Raw genomic sequence first — 16,477 nt, forward strand, 5'->3', positions numbered from 1 at the left:
TTTATTTGAAGATTCAAACCTGTCACAGGAACTGATTGACTCTCCTTGTCCTCATGGGAAGAAAAATGTTGGTACAAGTTTGTTCCTGAAGAGCTGTTCAATCCCTGTCTGAGAAAATAATTAAGAGAGAAAGCCCACTTGGAGAGGTCTGTGGTGTGTTACTGGGGTGGCATTATGGGATGTAAATGAGGTGGCAGAACTCCATTCAGGGGTTGCACCTACTCCAAGCAAGGAGTTGGTTTGTATTGCTACTGGTTCTCTAATGGGGGCACAACAAGCAACAAAACCCCACTGCTAATTGCTGAGGGCAGAGCCTCTGAGGTCCAGGTTAATTCAGTGAGTCACAGAAAACAGCTTGGCGAGCAGTAACATTTATCTGGCAGCTTTGTGAATGTGCCCAGAATAACCCTCAGCTCGCAGCACTGCATGAGGCTGCAGGTAGAACCTTAACAGCTTCTCAGGTGCTGTTTGAAAACCGATCTTTTATGTGACTTGTTCTTGTAAACCTTTTGAACCTAAAAATCAGAATTACTGTCTAATTCTGTAAGTTTCTACTTGTAGGGGAGGTCCTTAACGTCACTGAAATCAGGGGGAATGATTTCTAAAGCAGGAAGTGGTTACATGTGATGGGAACTGGACCCACCTATTCCCAGGCAAGGACCACAGTGCCCAGGCAGGGGCAATGGGCACAGGACCATCGTGTTTCCATTTACTGAATTCCCTGTGCTATCCTGAGGAAATCCTGCCCATTTCATTGCATGTAAACCAGAGATTCCAGTACTTGTGAGATGAGCCTTCTATTTGCCAAGTTCCTGAAGATGACATGATGAAATGCCATTTCATGGCTGTGGTTTTGCCAGTTGTGCCTTGCAGACCTGCTGGGGGCTTTATCCAAACACCAGCCCATTCCTGACAGGTGTGTTTCCATCCCCACACCAGTCTGTGTACACAGAGTGGCCCAGTTTGGCAGGGGAGTGGCTTGTTTTCAAATGCAGCATCCCAGTATAAGATGGGTTACAAAAGACTTCACCAGCAAAGGTCATGCATTTCCTCCTATCAAACTCAGGGATACTTTACTAGTTAGGGTGAAACCTGCTCCCACTGACATTCATGGCCTTTGAATGCTTTTGGAAATTTTTGAAGGTTGCTTTGAAATTCAAGGTCCTTTTGCAGTTTCCTGGGTCAGACAAAGATTTGGAGAAGACGAATTAATTTCTTTCTGTGTTTAAATGTCAAATATGGAACAAAGTGCAAACAGCAGAGGTGCCTTCCAGGAAATGAAAGCATTCCTTCCCCACACCACGGCCTCATTATCCATGCAGAGCTCTGGAGAAGTCGCCTGCAAGGATGAACTTTGCCTCCTCATTCCCCTCCTCACAGGGGTGTCTCAGCTTGTAATCATTAATGAACTACCCTTGTAGTGGAAGGGTGACTGTACAGCCTGGATATTGCTCAGAGCTGCTTTGAGGAGCCAGGAGCTACTGAGAATGTCGAGCAGGTACCACAAAGCAGCAGCTGATGGCAATGTGGACCTCCTGAAAGAAGCCACTAAGAAAGACCTCAACACTTCTGATGAAGATGGGATGACCCCCACCCTTCTGGCAGCGTACCATGGGTATCTGGAAGCTCTGGAGGTCATTTGCCGCAGGGGGTAAGTCAGCCAGGCTCCTCTGCATAAAGCTTGTGCCTCAAAACTATGATTAGTGAGTCATGTTTCTAATGCCCTGACAAGCCCAGACCAAAAAGGCTGAAAATCACAGTAATTTCTTTCAATGCATTGCAAAGAATTGTTTCTTTATTCACAGTGGTTTCGGTCCAAAGCCTGTGAGCAGGACCAAGGTCTGTTGGGGAACCCCCATCAGCATCAGCACAACCACATAGTGTGTGGAACCTGCGGGGAGGGAGGCCTGGGGGGGACCTGGTCTCACTGTAGGGGAGGAGAAGGTGGCCTGGGATGGTATCTTTGAGACAGGCCTTACAGAAAAATGCAATGTTGGAAACATTTTTAGCAAAAAATACCTCATATCTGCCTCCAAAGCACAGCGAGTAGACACTTGTGAAGATTTACTGTTGTCCAGAGGCAAGTCACAACTGAGAGGTTTGAAACAGTAACATCTACAGTGGTTATTTGTCTGCTTTTTATAGTATTAACTACTACCATCAGGCTAAAACTGAGAATAGTTCCAGAAGCTGTGATAGAATCCTTGCAAACCAGAAAAAAAAAAGGAAAAAAGAAGGTTTATTTTTTTAATAGTAACATTTCTGTATCATTTAAATGTACTACATGATTAGCATGTCTTATTGAAACGGTAATTACCTCCCCACCATCCATACTCTCAGAGCCCACATTTTAAGCTGTGATTCTGTATTAAGATCTAATAAAAGAAAATCTGCTCCTGTGCAGAGATACAATTAATGAAATGTTCTTTCTGGGTTGAGATGAAGATTAAGTTGATCTGTATTTCCATTTATAATAGTTTAAAGAAAATTGAAGGGAAAAGCTGAATAACTATTTGGAGGTATTTGAGTTCTATTTAAAATGGAGTTGGAAAAGATGGTTTTTCATTGATTTGCTTTATAGCTCATTTTGCCCAGGTGTGGCTGCATTTATTACAATAAAAAAGACCTTTGGACTGTGTGGGTATTGCTGTGTCCTCAGGAGAAGCAAAAATAGACTGACAGTTTTCAGCTTGTACAATTAAGGCAGCTCCAAGGAAATACTCAGTCAATAAAGTTTGTCCCTGAACACCTACAAGACAGAACTAGCTAAAGAATAAATAAGAAAAATAATTCCTAACTGGTTTTCTTAGTAGAGGACAGTTTTAGGACAGTTTTGCCCTAAAAATCTTCAAATATATGCATTCACCTCTATTTTAATTCAAGATTTCTTGACATGATCAGCAAGCTATGGCTGTCAGGGATACGGCTGTAGCCTCACTGGTTTTCCTGGGAGAAGCTCAAGTTTGGAAGACTTTCAATCTGTTCTCCAGTTAGTCAGTGTTTTCTTGTGAGAAAGTATTTTAATTATTTTTAACAAATTCATCCTTTCCTTGAAGAGGTTTCCTGACAAAGGCTGTGAGGTACAGGGCGGGTTTCTTTAGAGTGGTTGCAGATTTTAGGACTCTCAAACTTACAACACTTGGAAACACTTGGAAAGTGTAGCAATACTAACAATAACCCCCTTCCATCTTGAAATAATTTGTCTTCCCAGGCATCAGGAGACATTTTCTCTGCTTGCCTTGCAGGTATACGAATAAAAGCAAGACTAAGCAGCAGAATCTGCTCTCTTTTGTGTGAGCCTTTTGTTGGGAAAGCAGGAGAAGCAGGAGTATGAGAACCCAACCTAGATATCCGAAGTCCCACTGAGCTGGGAGCAGCCATTCTAGTCTGTCCATTGTTTGAGACTCCAAGGCTGGCAGTTTCCAGGGGGGAAAGAGACCACAAACAGCAGCGAATGGAGCTGGGGGTGACCCAGCCCTTCCGAGGCTCAGGACAATGCAGCCGGTTTGATGATGTGGGAATTCAGGAATCCAGCCCCAGTCAGGCAGCTCCCCAGGGCAGAGCCACAGAGCCAGAGGATGTGCACATGGTTTCCATATGTCTGAGGGGAGAAGCTTTGATGCTCAGCTGCCACCTCCTCACAGCAGCCGCTCAGACCCGCTGTCATTTCCCAACAGGGCAGCACTCACGGGGTCCCCTGGCCAGGCTTCTGCCTGGGCCACTCCAGGAGGAAGGACGTGTTCAGATTTGGCTCTCAACAAACCTGGTAGTGCTTTCCTTCAGAGAGGCTCAACACCAGAAATCAGAGCTTGAAGGACATTCTGTGTCTGGATGCAGCACTTCTTTCATAGTAAAGCTGCTATGGCACCAACCACCAAAGTCACCGAAACACTTGAACTGAGTAGAAATTCTTCTTGTAAGTTTGGTCCCTGGCTCTGAAGTAAAATATTTTAGGCTGCTGTGACTGCCTTTGTTGTTGGTCACAAGAGGCCACAAGCTCTGCTCTGACCATTGCTAGTGTTGATCCTGTCAAATGTGTATTGAAATATTCCAGCTGACTCTTGCCTACAGGCAGCAGTTCAGTGTGAAGTCAGTGCAAGAGTTAAAAATACAGCAATACTTTTCACAGGCTTTAAATTCAATTGAAAAATGTGGCATTTTATTTTCAAGTGAGTTTCTGCTTTTCAAATCCCCATGAGCAAAAGCAGGAGAACAAAAGATCTGAAGAAAAACAATGGCATCTATCTGGGCTTAAACTAATAGCAATGGAGACAAATGTGTAATCAGGGGTTTACTCCCAATCATTTACCTATTACCTACCCAAAAAGTTACTGCATGGGCTCATTAAACATGTATCACTATGGCAAGTGAGGAAACCTCCTAATATTGCCCCTGTATTTGGCATGCAAAAGGGAAGAGTCACCAAAATCTCTTTAGAACATTCCATGCAAAAGCTATTGAAATAGTGCTCCCAGTAATTCCAACGCAACCAAGTCACAGCCTGAGCCCACTTTGAGCTGCCAGACCATAAGATGACAAAGGAAACACCCTGAGTCTAGCATGGGGAGATGTGCATGCAGTCAGGCTCAGTCCTCTGAGCTTGCTTAACTCACAGACAGGCAGGAATCAGAGGCTGTGCCACACAGGCAGCTCAGGGCTGGAGTGAGTGGGTGCAGCCCTGTTCCTGTGGCTGGAGTGAGTGGGTGCAGCCCCAGGGGTTCCAGTGGGTGCAGCCCCAGGGGTTCCAGTCGCTGGAGTGAGTGGGTGCAGCCCATTCCAGGGGCTGGGGCTGAGCTGGCTCATTGGCACTGGGCTGTTCTGCTCAGAGCAGAGCAGAGTGAACCATTGAGTGTCTGTGGCTGTGTGTGGGAACCCCCAGCTCATGGTGTGCTGTTCTCCTTCCCAGAGGTGACCCAGACAAGTGTGACATCTGGGGGAACACGGCCCTCCACCATGCTGCCTGCAATGGCCACCTCCACTGTGTTTCCTTTCTGATCCACTTTGGTGCCAACATCTTCGCTCTGGACAACGATCTCCGCACCCCACTGGAGGTGGCGGCCAGCAGGGACCGCGGCGAGTGCATCCACATCCTGGACAAAGCTGCCACGGAGCAGAACCTGCTGAACCCCAAGAAGGTCTTCAAACAGAAAGCACAGGCCCAGAGGAACGTTGAGAAACAAATCAAGGAGTGCGAGAAGCGCCAAGAGAAACACCAGCATGAGATGAACCGGAATTATATTAAAGAAAAGCTTGGCACAGTGAATTCTTCCAGGGGAACACACTCCAGAGTGAAGTTGCCCAGTCTGTTTGCTTCAAATACCACAAGTACTTTTTCCAAAAACCTGAAAGATACCTTGAAACTGAAGGGAAAAAAGACAGCTGGCAGCACAAGCCAGGAACGACAAAATGACCAAGAGGAGGACACTGGTCGGAGAAATGTGATGCATTTGTTTGATGAGAAAGAGGAGGATGAACTACTGAATGACCCTGAAGAGAAAAACATCGCTGATAATGACAGTCAGCTCTCCATTTTTCAGCGGCCAGGTCTTGGTAAGATTGTTTTTGGAAGGAACTTGGCTGCGGATGTAAATCCAGGAACTGTGTCTTCTGAGAAAGAAGGTGTCAGCTTTACAATGTCCAGTGAGCTCTTTCAGTATGAAAATGCTGAGAATGGGAGGGAAGATGATGCTGAAAATGGTGCTGATATCCCTTGGAATGAGGAAGAAATCATTTGGGATGACGAGGAAGCAGAGAACACACCCCTTGAAGTGTTTCTGGCATCACAGATGCTGGATGAGTTTCTTCCAGTCTTCATGAGGGAAAAAATTGATTTAGATGCCCTGATGCTCTGTTCAGATGAAGATCTACAGAGCATTCAGATGGAGCTTGGGCCAAGAAAGAAAGTCCTGAATGCTGTGAACAAAAGAAAACAGGCACTCGAGAACCCTGGAAAAACTGTAGATACTTGCTTATAAATTACCACACCTGTTGCTGTAACCTGCACACTGATTCCTTCCGTTCTCTTTACAAGGAAGTGCAATCCTTTTCAGATGTCTGCTAAAGCAAAAGGCAGAGGTTACCAATTGCTTTAGAAAGTACAGCAGGGACAAAGATTTTTCTCTCTGGACAGATGGCTGTGGTGAACAGGATATAAGTTAAGCATATCCTGACAAAAAGAAAGAATGTGAAGGTAAAAACCCCAAAGCTTTTTCTCACCAAACTGTTTGTGGGGATTTCTTTTGGTCTAGATAATTTAAAATATCAGTGAAGACCAGCCACACTACATGCCTTTATAAGGCCCTCCTTTTTTCTCCCAAACCACAATGCATTCTCAGAACATTCCCAGCGCTTGAGAGCTTTGAGTTTTCTCCATTCACTTCTGTTTGTTCTGATCACTACAAACTGCTCTTCCCGGGGCTGGGATGTTAGGAATAGCATCTGAATCTTGGAATTTGGAAGTGTTTAGTGAATCCTAGCTGTGGCTTCTTGGTAACATTTGTATAGCTCAGTTCAGCTGGAGAGACTTTATGTATCACATGTGCAATCTTACAGCCCAACCCAAACCCAAACATACAACAATGGGATCTCACAGGAGCACAGCCCTGCCAAGAACAAGGCTCTCCCTCCTTATGGATTTAATACTCTGCACCGGACAGACATCAAAGACTGCAAAACTGAGTATCACAAAGGAAAAAAGCAGTCCCTATTTCCCCCCTTTACATTCAATGATCACATTTACCGAGAGAGCAGTCACTGCAACGACTCGAATACTTTATTTCTTGCCTTAAAATAACCAAAAAAACCCCAAAAAAACAACCCCAAAACAGAAAAGTAATGGACAATAAAATGACATCAAAGAAATAAACAGCAGTATATGTTTAATTTTAATATAAATGCAAGTTATACAATTTCTGGATCCTCTAATTTGTAAGAGAAGGAAACATGGAAATTGATGCTATTCTTTCCCCTCAAAAAACCTAAAGATGGCATCCAAGCAATTCCCATTGTAACTGATCTGGTTCCTTATCATGACAGAGGTGCAACACTGACTCAAGCTCCCAGAGCCTCCCACTGCCAGTGAAAGCTGAGAACACTGTGTGTTTTCAGAACCAGCTCTTTGGACTGGCTCCATCTACTTTTTAAAGTGCATGATCTGTAGGAGAGTCCCTGTGAAAATAAACTAGACTTCTTCCCAAACACGATGTTTCACTTCAAATAACAGATCTTGTGTTACACAGGCACAGGACTGGGATAATATTGTCATAAATAATACGTTTCCATACAGTTCTTGAATCGTGGAACATCGACAGCTTTCATGTTTGCCTCACATTAGTGGAGTTCTCCATCACTGAAGTAATAAGCCAAGTCAACATACACACTTCTGAACTCTTCAGAAATTACAAAGAAGCAAGACAAATAACAGAGTAATTTTGCTACAATTAAAATGCAAAAGCTAATAGAGAAATTTCTGTTGTTTTTTTCCGATGGAATAAACAGGATCAATGGAGTTCAATTCCACACGAACACATCCTTTGATCCTATTCTCTTACTGGTCTCATACCCTTCTGTGCTACCTCTGCAAATTCCAAACTGCCACTTACTACTTTTTTCCAACTAGCTTACACCAGGCTTACACTTGGGAGTATTATTTACATCACACCTGCACTGCACTCCTCAGCCTCCTCCACACCTGCCTATGCACCACCAAGGGCTTCAACGCCAACTCTGCTTCTAAACCTCCTTCCTGTTGCTCCACTCTGTTCTACTGGTACCGTGTCATCCATCTCTTCCACAGCATGAAGAAACACTTAATAGCCTGCATTAAATAATATGCAAATAGAAATAAAATTTCACAAGGCACAACTCTAGCCTGAGACAGGAACTTGTTTCCAGGGCAATAGCTATTTTTCAGCAGATGCTCGATCTTTTGCAAGGCAGTTGCATAACAGCACAAAACTGAAACTCTTCCTTATGTCACTGGGTTCCTCTGCCAGAGAAGGATCATGAAAATTCTTTTCCCAGCGAATATTTGGAATAATAGAACAATTAGTACTTGATGTATGGTACAGCCAAACTGAAAATATTTCCCTGTATACTTGAAGTTTATCATACTGAAATCTGTTTGTGTGGTTCTAACCCTCAAGAAGCTTAGAAAAAGAACTTACAGGTACTATAGGTTAATAGCAAAATCTCCCTCCAGAACAGAGACAACAGTTACATCAAAACACATTTTAGTTCTCACATTTTGTGTGACTCCTTGCAAAATGAAAATGGCAATATCCGACCCAGGAATGTACTGAGAGGTACTGAGCAGAAATCAACAGTATGGAGATATAATTATTTATATAAACACCCACTCATAACTGTGCTCCTAAATGAAAAACCACTGGGTCTGAGTGTAGGGAAGATGGATTGCAAGGGGTGAAACTAAAAATGGTGACTTTCAGATCCCAGTGTAAGTTGGAAGGGAAGGGGTGTCCAGGGCTCTGGGGTGGGCTGTATTCCCTCCCAGCAGACTGAGGTTACTGTCACTGGATCACTGAAACCCACAGCTGTGTCTAAAGCACCATCCCAGGTAAACACGATGCCACAGTCCATTCTCCAACTTGATGTGTTTTACACCAGTATGAATTACCTCTACAATCCACAAAATCTACAGAGACTTTGGCTACATAAATAATGAGGGAGGAAAGACACTGATCCCAGAATGATACCAAAATATGTAGTAAAGATGCCCTGGTTAGTGTCACTGCAAACATCTAATACCTGCTGTTATAAGAGACACACACTGATCAGCAATACTGCAGGTATCTAAGACTTGCAGTTAGAGAACTTCAGAAATCAGTCTATTGCTGAAATTTTACTTTCCATTCTTGAGTCTTCTAGAAGGGCCACATTCAGATAGGATTGGTGATTTTCTTGTGAACAAAGGACCAAAGGAAAGTTAAGTTCAAACGATTTTCTTGGCTTCATTGGCATTGTAGGCTTCTCCCTTTAGTTTGCAGCTGACCACGAGTCATAGACAAATTTTGCTGCTACTGCATCTTCAACTGCCATCCCTGAAAAAGAATTGAAGGCACCTTCAGCTGTACCAGTAAAGTAGTTTCACAAGGGAACAGGAAGACACAGGAAATGATCGAACTGGGCAGAACAGGAATTATTCCCCATCCCAAACACCCACAGTGTGACATTCAAGCTCTATTACCATCCTGTAACTGCTGGGGGTGTGCTCTATCTAGTTGATGTCACAGTGGGAATCTGATTTTCAGTGCTCATATCCAAACTTGGCCCTTTCAGAGATGTCAGGCAGCTCAGAGCATGGTAATCCATCTCCACTCTTGCTTTTTCTCCAAACACCAGCCCCACAACCCACTCTCACGTTGTCTGTGGGTCAGACAGACCCCGTGGGGGCAGCAGCAGGGCCCTGGGGCTGGAGCTGCATTAGAAATGCTGCACTCATGTCCTCAACAACTCAAAATACAAAACGTGCTTCCTACTGTTTGCTTGCCTTCCTAGCACTTTTCCTTCCATCAGTCCTGCTACACAAAGAAAAAGGGAAAGCAAAAGGGTAAATGCAAATCACATTCTGCTTCCTTGGGGACAGGGCATGGTCACAGCAGCTCTGAAGATGAGCAGCAGCTTTCCCACCCATGGGGGACCTCAGAAATGACAAGGCATTGTTTCCTGTCACATGTGGACACAGGAGGGGCTCTGCTTACCCAACGACTTAAACACTGTTGTTTTCTCAGGCAGGGCAGGTTTTGTCCCATTCAGCACCTCTCCCAGCTCAGCAAAAATCTCTGCCTGTGAAAAAAACACATATTTACACACAACCATTACATTCATAAATGCATTAAGAGAATAAACCCTTTATTTCTCAAATGATTTCAGAAGGCAGAAATCTTCCAGCTCTGCATGCCAGAACTGATTGCTTTCCATGGGGAAGCAGATCAGTATTCAGACAAATAATGGACAAACTGGACACAAATCAGAGGAACAGAATGGTTTCCAAAGAAAAACAACTGGCAGACTTTCCTCAGTCAGTCAATAGCTTGTTCCTCAGCCAACAAAACACACAGGATCCCACACACATTACCAGAGCTGGAGCTCTGATGTTAAACCTCAAAAGTGTAAATCACATTTGTTCTGCAGAAACATTAAAAAAGAAAAAGAAAACTCCATTCAACCTAAAAGAGTCCCCGTGGTCACATCTGTGCACATCACTGTCACCTTGGCTCGTGTGGTCCCTTCTCCAGAGGCCTGATGGGTCAATCCCACCAAAATCTTGTGGGAAGAAACATACGGGATTTAACAAATGGATTTGAAGAATATTTAAGACAACCAAACAATGTAGGAAAGGGAGGTCTTTCAAAAAACAATCCTTTGTTATCATACACAAAGGCCAGTGCTGAACTCCTGCTACTGTATATCTGCCATTTAGTGGTAGATACAGAAGCTGTGTGGTTTTGTCAAAGACACACAGAAACCTCAGTCTGAGATCTGTTTATCCTTCAACCTGTGCCTGGAAAGTGTTAACAACCACATCTAATGTTCTACAAAGTTTCAGTGCAGGACATCATCAATAACAACTCATTTCCAATCCAATTGCCACAAAAATAAAGCCCATTAATGACAGAATTCTTACCCCTGATAAAATAACATCTCCTGATTCTGTAAGAGCAGCCTCTCTGGAATCCACAAACAGAACGCAATTCTTCATGAGTTCATCATCCAGCTCTCTCCAGTCTGGTCTACTTGCTCCAATAGCTAAGAGAAGAAAACTAATAAACTTGGGAGCAGTGTTTAAATCAAATTCAAACCACATACTGTTCAAAAGACAAAGTAACAATAGTCATTATTATGGAAATGTAATAGACAAAAAATCCAGTATTAGCCATGGAGACTGATAAGACAACAAAAAGAATTCAATATTGGATTTGTCAGTAGAATATCCTTGTCCGCAGACTCTGGGTAACCTTGTAACCTTATAAGCAGTACAAGTTGAGCAGACTATGGGGTTTCACTTATCTGGAGTAACTGAAAACAAAGCAATGAGCTTAGCCTTTTACACACATCACCAACAGCATTATCAACTTCCTAGAGGTTTAGAAAACAAACAAGAAACACAACAAAAACCAAATCAACCACCCTGTTATACTGTAATTGTATCTTTTTTTAAAAGTTCCACTGTTATGGAAATGTAAATTCTACATTGCGCAAATTCCTCCTCAAACAACACAAATACAGAGGCAAAGAAGGGAGAGAGGTCTTTGTGTCTGTGTTGCTTCAGTGACTGGGGACCTGAATTGATTTGGGTTGTATTTGGGGCTTCCAAGCCATGACACAACACAGACAGCAGCTTTCCATGACAAAGGACTAAATTGAGTTTGAAAAATTGGTAGGATGCTCCTGGAATGTGGGACCTTTCTCCAAATTGGTCCCTTGGAGAAGTTGCTTTTGTCTTATTATTACACTATTTGAAAAGTGCACAAGGTCATCTAACCAGGCCCACAATTACTCAAAATAAACAAAGAGGGACATGGCCAGAGACTCCAAACAATTGTGTGGCAACATCATTGCATGGCAGGCAACCACAACAAAAAAGGCAGCCCTGAAACCTCACCATAATTACAGCTCAAATGATGAAGTTCTTAACTCAATTATTGCATCTTTGTAACTAAAGTAAAAAGGCAGATCAATGTCATCAGCCCAAAAAGAAACAGAGGGACTTACAAAAGTGGGGCAGAAAACATGACAACAAACAGGGAAATGTCACAAGGAGCACTAACCCCTTGGGAAATACATGTTTGTGTGGGTCATTTCCAAGGAGAGCAAGGTGAGAACAAGTGACAACATGAGGACAAAGGTGCTGCACCACCAGGGAAAATAGCACGACCAATGCTCTAGCAAAAATCTCCTCCTGGAATATGAAGGACTTCTGGCTCCAGCCAAACAGGAAGACAGAGCTGGGAAAAGTGGTCCTCACCAAAGAGGAAAAGTCAAAATGGAAAGAACATTAATTACAAGAAGCACAGGGAACGGCTTTTCAACAGATGTTGATGCTGAGCAGTGTGATAATAAACACATCCTTTGAGCAGTGAAAGCACAGCCTACCATTAATGTGGGCACCTGCCTTCACCCAGGCCCCAGCCAGGATGGGGGCGGTTGCCATGGTGACTGTGACAATCACATCAGCCCCAACAACAGCCTCCTGAGCCGAGGAGCAAACACGCACGGGCCCACGGACAGAGCTGGCAAACTTCTCTGCCTTCTCCCTGCTGCGATTCCAGATCCTCACCTGCAAGGGCAAAAGGACATAAAAAAACACAGATGAGCTTGGACAATGTCTCCCTGCTGCAACAGAACATTGGTCTCAGTTACCAGTAGACAATTGTCAGCACCCTTCGAGCTGCCAGTGCAAAGCACAGCACTGGGAGGGCTGGGGAAACATCAACTTCAACCCAGCCACTCCTGACACAACTTCCTTGCCTGGACTTTATTTATGGCAAATCCTGACACATAACAGAGAGCAATACATTTATCCTGTGAAGATGTGTCCATTACCTCCTTAAATGGGAACAGTTCTGTGAAGATTTCGTAATGGCTGTAGGCTTGAACACCAGCTCCCAAAATGCACAGCACCTCTGCCAAAGGTGGCATTAACAACTGAAAGGGATCACAAATAAAGAGAATGTGTAAGGACAAAAGATTCAGAGATATTACATATACATTTCAAAATGCTACAAGAGACAGCAGTATTGTTACTCATTTTACATAACAAAAGAAGTGGTTTCAGGCAAAAATCTAGTATTGAGTCATATGCATATAAACCAGTATTCAATAATCACCGTGTATTGGGGGTTAATGCAAAGGTAGGATCAATAGCACCAAAGCACATCTTGCTTAATTCCACTTTGGAAATGTCTGACGCTTGAAATTCAGACTTTAGATGCAACAGCATGAATTAGGACAAGTTCTGGGGCCTCAGCACAGTCCAATATTAGTAAAATGTATTACACCCACATGACTGATGAAGTAAGTGTAAAACCATAGTGTTGATGTTTTTCAGTGGCTGAACAAAAAAGGTCTCCCAGGCCCAAAAGCTGCCAGGGCTGAGAGTGGCAGCTGCACACGTAAACTGCGTTGGGAGCCCCACACTGAACCCCCTTTTTTAATTCATTGAAGCCATAAATTACACCACAAGCACATCTTGGCATTGCAAGAGCCATCATACAAATCCATCTAGCATTGTCCAAATAAGGATAGTTCTGAGGAAGAAAGAATAAAACCCAGTTCTATAGCTGATTTGTGTTTTCTGGTTTAGTTCTTGCCTGTGATTCACCAGTATTTGGCAAAGGGGAACACAGGGCTGCTGCAGTCCAGCCCCAACCTGCCCTTGTGTCTTTTCTGTGCATTCTCTGCGGCCACTCACTCCTGTCTAAAAAGCTTTAGAATTGTCTAGCCTCTCAACACTTATTCTGCTGCAAACAAAGTGAAATAATCTCATTGATCCCATTTTTCAGCAACAACAGCTGAGTTTCATGTTCCTTTCAAAGACTGTGAATCAGTGATTTCAAAGGTTCCTTCCTCAAAAGCCTGGGTCTTTGAAAAGCAAATGCCATAAGGAGGACAGGATGACAACTTCAGAGCTAAACTCAAACACTCCTGAAAATTTCCCAAAATAACACATGGCAATGAAGAATCTGATGTTGAAATCCCCTCAGCAGCCAAGCTCCTCTTAGGACAGTGGAGCCTGGACTGCATAAAAGCCATCACAACTGCCCAAATATAGAATGGCAAAGGTGAATTGAGTTCCTGTAACCTCACTGCCAAGGAGTTCATTGTACATTGAGATGCCCTTTGGTTCAGGAGAAGCTCTTGGGAACAGGTACTTCACTCCAATTTTATGTCACTTTAGCTCCATTGCCATGGATAGAGTTCCCCTGGCATGAAGACTGCCACTAATGAAGTGGTGAGATCAGCCTTCATTGTGATGCAAAGCTGAGGGTGACAAACAACAGTATTTTTCAGCTCTGGCCCTCTTCTTATTGCCTCATCCTTTGGATTGAAGATTAAAACCCTGCTGTGCAATGGATGGGGACTTGCTCTCTTCCTCACATTAGCTGCCCAAGTAAACACAGTTTCAAAAAACCAGAATTAAAACACAACAATTTCCAACTGAAACTGAAGTGATGCAAAGCAACACACAGCCAGATACATCAATACACCTCCCGTCTTTAGACACTGAACTTCATGGCCAGAGAGGGTTATCCGGACACCTTCCAGTGACAACAGGGACACTGATGGACAGACAGACACCTCTGGACAACTATCCATCTCTACTGGGCATCATCTCTCTTAACAGGACCCACACTGACTCCTGGAAATGTGGTTTTTTCCTCTTTCTACAGGTCCAGTACAACCCACCTGGCCTGGCCTGAAGGCAGAAGGCATCTGTCTAAATAAAACAGAATGTATCACCACAGCTACATGGCCCAAAACTGTAAAGAGGCATGTTAATACAAACACCAAAGAAAGAAAATTACAGAGGAAGACACATCAGTAAATTACTAGAAGAGAAACCACAAAAGCATAGCTCAGCTTCCTTGCCCAATCACACACAAAGTCTTAAAGCCAGACATGACTCACTTAAAACACATAACTCTGATTTGAAGTTCTCCTTGAAAGTACATATGTTATCAGAAATATAATGTAAAGCTGTATTTGATGAAAATTTACATGCAATGAAAGCCATTTCCACCATTCCTTCCAGTTACTTTACATCAAACCCCACTAACTCCACCCCACTCAGAGAACACAAGACACACCTTGGTAGCAATGGCAGAAACTGCAGCTGTTCGTTTTGCTGTGATGACACTGCCATCCAGGACCTGGAAAAAAACTCAAACAGATCAAAAGGAACACCTAAAATAGGAATAAACACCGAGCTTTTTCATCCAATTACTCAATGATGTGATATTACAGGTATAAAGGATACACACATATAAAAGTCAGCAATTACTATTACAGCAACCACAAACCACAGAAAGTCGTGCTGAAACCGTGCAGGTTCTCTGTGTATTCCAGCTCTTCCATGGCATTCCACCAGCACAAACGGAAGGGATGGTCAGAGTTGAGCCACCCCAAAGCCACCCAGCTCCTCATGCACTGCACTTCCCTGGCTCTCCAGCACAGGGAATAGATGGATAGAACTCTGATCCTCTGCACTCCAGTGAGACCAGGGACCACTGCACGCTGCTTCACCATCTGCACTGTCTGGGTCTGTACAAAGGGGCACAGGGACCCACGGAATTCCTTCCATGTGCATCACACATGGGGCACTCCTGCCTCGATGCATCAGCTACTGCACACAAATAAATCAGGGGGGTTAAAAACTGACAGGTTGGGTAGGAAAGCCCTAGACTGTTTCCATGATAATTTTTGGTCCTTTAATAATTATTTTTACTTAAATGAAAATGCAAATCATTGCTATTCTTAAAAAATTCTTACATTCTTTAAATAAATAAAATAATAATGAGACACTGAATACAATCACTAAAATGGAAATTGTGACTCTCTTTCAACTTAGAATTAAGAAGATTCAAGATCAATTGTTTATTCAGCAAGGTGCGGTTTTTCCCTTTCAAATGCAAGGTAAACTTTTCCCGATCATTTCTCTCTTCCAGTCATCCTCTCAGCCATCAGATTCAAATCACAAGTAGCAGTAAATAGCACAGCGAGTACAGTTTAACATGTCTAGAAGCCTTTAGGCCAAATCCTGATTTGGCACAGCATCTTCTTTGATGATGTTGATAAGAGGAGGCCGATTTAAGGGAGAATTGACAGCACTATCAGAGGAAGATGCAGAGGCACACACGAGACTTACAGCTCTCAAAGTACCATCGCGCGGGTCAAACAAGAGAACAGTTGCTTGGTGAGAAGGGGCAGAGGAATCCTTCAGGTGCTCATAAAAAGTCACCAGCTTGGTTATCAGCGCATCATCCGCAGCGCTGTACGCGGGCATGACCCCGAGGTACCTGAGGACACAATTCCCGTGTCACTCGCGGACCTTTGGCACTGCCGCTCGCAGCCATCCCCGGCCACGGGCCCCCTCCCCGCTCACTCGGTTCCGAGGCACTCCCGGCTCTGCCCCGGCCCCCGGCCCGCCCGCAGCCTCACCCGCCGTGGCCGCGCACGGCCAGCACGGTGCGCAGCGGCTGCTCCACGCCTCCCTCGGCGCCCGCGGAGAAGTTGCCCAGGGCGGCCTCCAGCGCCGGCAGCAGGAGGCTGGCACGGGGCAGGTGCTGCTCCAAGTCCCGGGCGCCGATGAACGCGGGCGGAGCCGAGCCCATGGCGAGCACCGGCACCACGGGACAGCACCACGGACGGCACTGCGGCACCGCGGAGCAGCCGCCGGTCCCGGCCCCGGCCCCGCACGGACCCGCCCCGCGCTCCGCCCCGCCCGGCCCGGCCCCGC

The 16,477-nt window shown here is 44.4% G+C and overlaps 2 protein-coding genes across 2 annotated transcripts; one reads left to right on the forward strand and one right to left on the reverse strand.

Annotated features, from left to right (window-relative positions):
• The first annotated feature begins 1,464 nt into the window (after nt 1–1,464).
• Nucleotides 1,465–7,881, forward strand: ANKS4B (ankyrin repeat and sterile alpha motif domain containing 4B). The gene is made up of 2 exons (XM_071571250.1): nt 1,465–1,651; nt 4,907–7,881. The coding sequence occupies exons 1-2, from the start codon at nt 1,488–1,490 to the stop codon at nt 5,973–5,975; spliced, it is 1,233 nt and encodes a 410-aa protein (XP_071427351.1). The 5' UTR covers nt 1,465–1,487; the 3' UTR covers nt 5,976–7,881.
• Nucleotides 6,741–16,443, reverse strand: LOC139679476 (ketimine reductase mu-crystallin-like). Its single transcript, XM_071571251.1, has 8 exons — nt 16,180–16,443; nt 15,887–16,037; nt 14,829–14,891; nt 12,565–12,666; nt 12,115–12,298; nt 10,646–10,767; nt 9,720–9,804; nt 6,741–9,059 (listed from the first exon to the last, which is right to left on the reverse strand). The coding sequence occupies exons 1-8, from the start codon at nt 16,350–16,352 to the stop codon at nt 8,995–8,997; spliced, it is 945 nt and encodes a 314-aa protein (XP_071427352.1). The 5' UTR covers nt 16,353–16,443; the 3' UTR covers nt 6,741–8,994.
• Between the last annotated feature and the right edge of the window lie 34 nt (nt 16,444–16,477).

The sequence above is a fragment of the Pithys albifrons genome, chromosome 16 (genome assembly GCF_047495875.1).
Source record: "Pithys albifrons albifrons isolate INPA30051 chromosome 16, PitAlb_v1, whole genome shotgun sequence".
Lineage (NCBI taxonomy): Eukaryota > Metazoa > Chordata > Aves > Passeriformes > Thamnophilidae > Pithys > Pithys albifrons.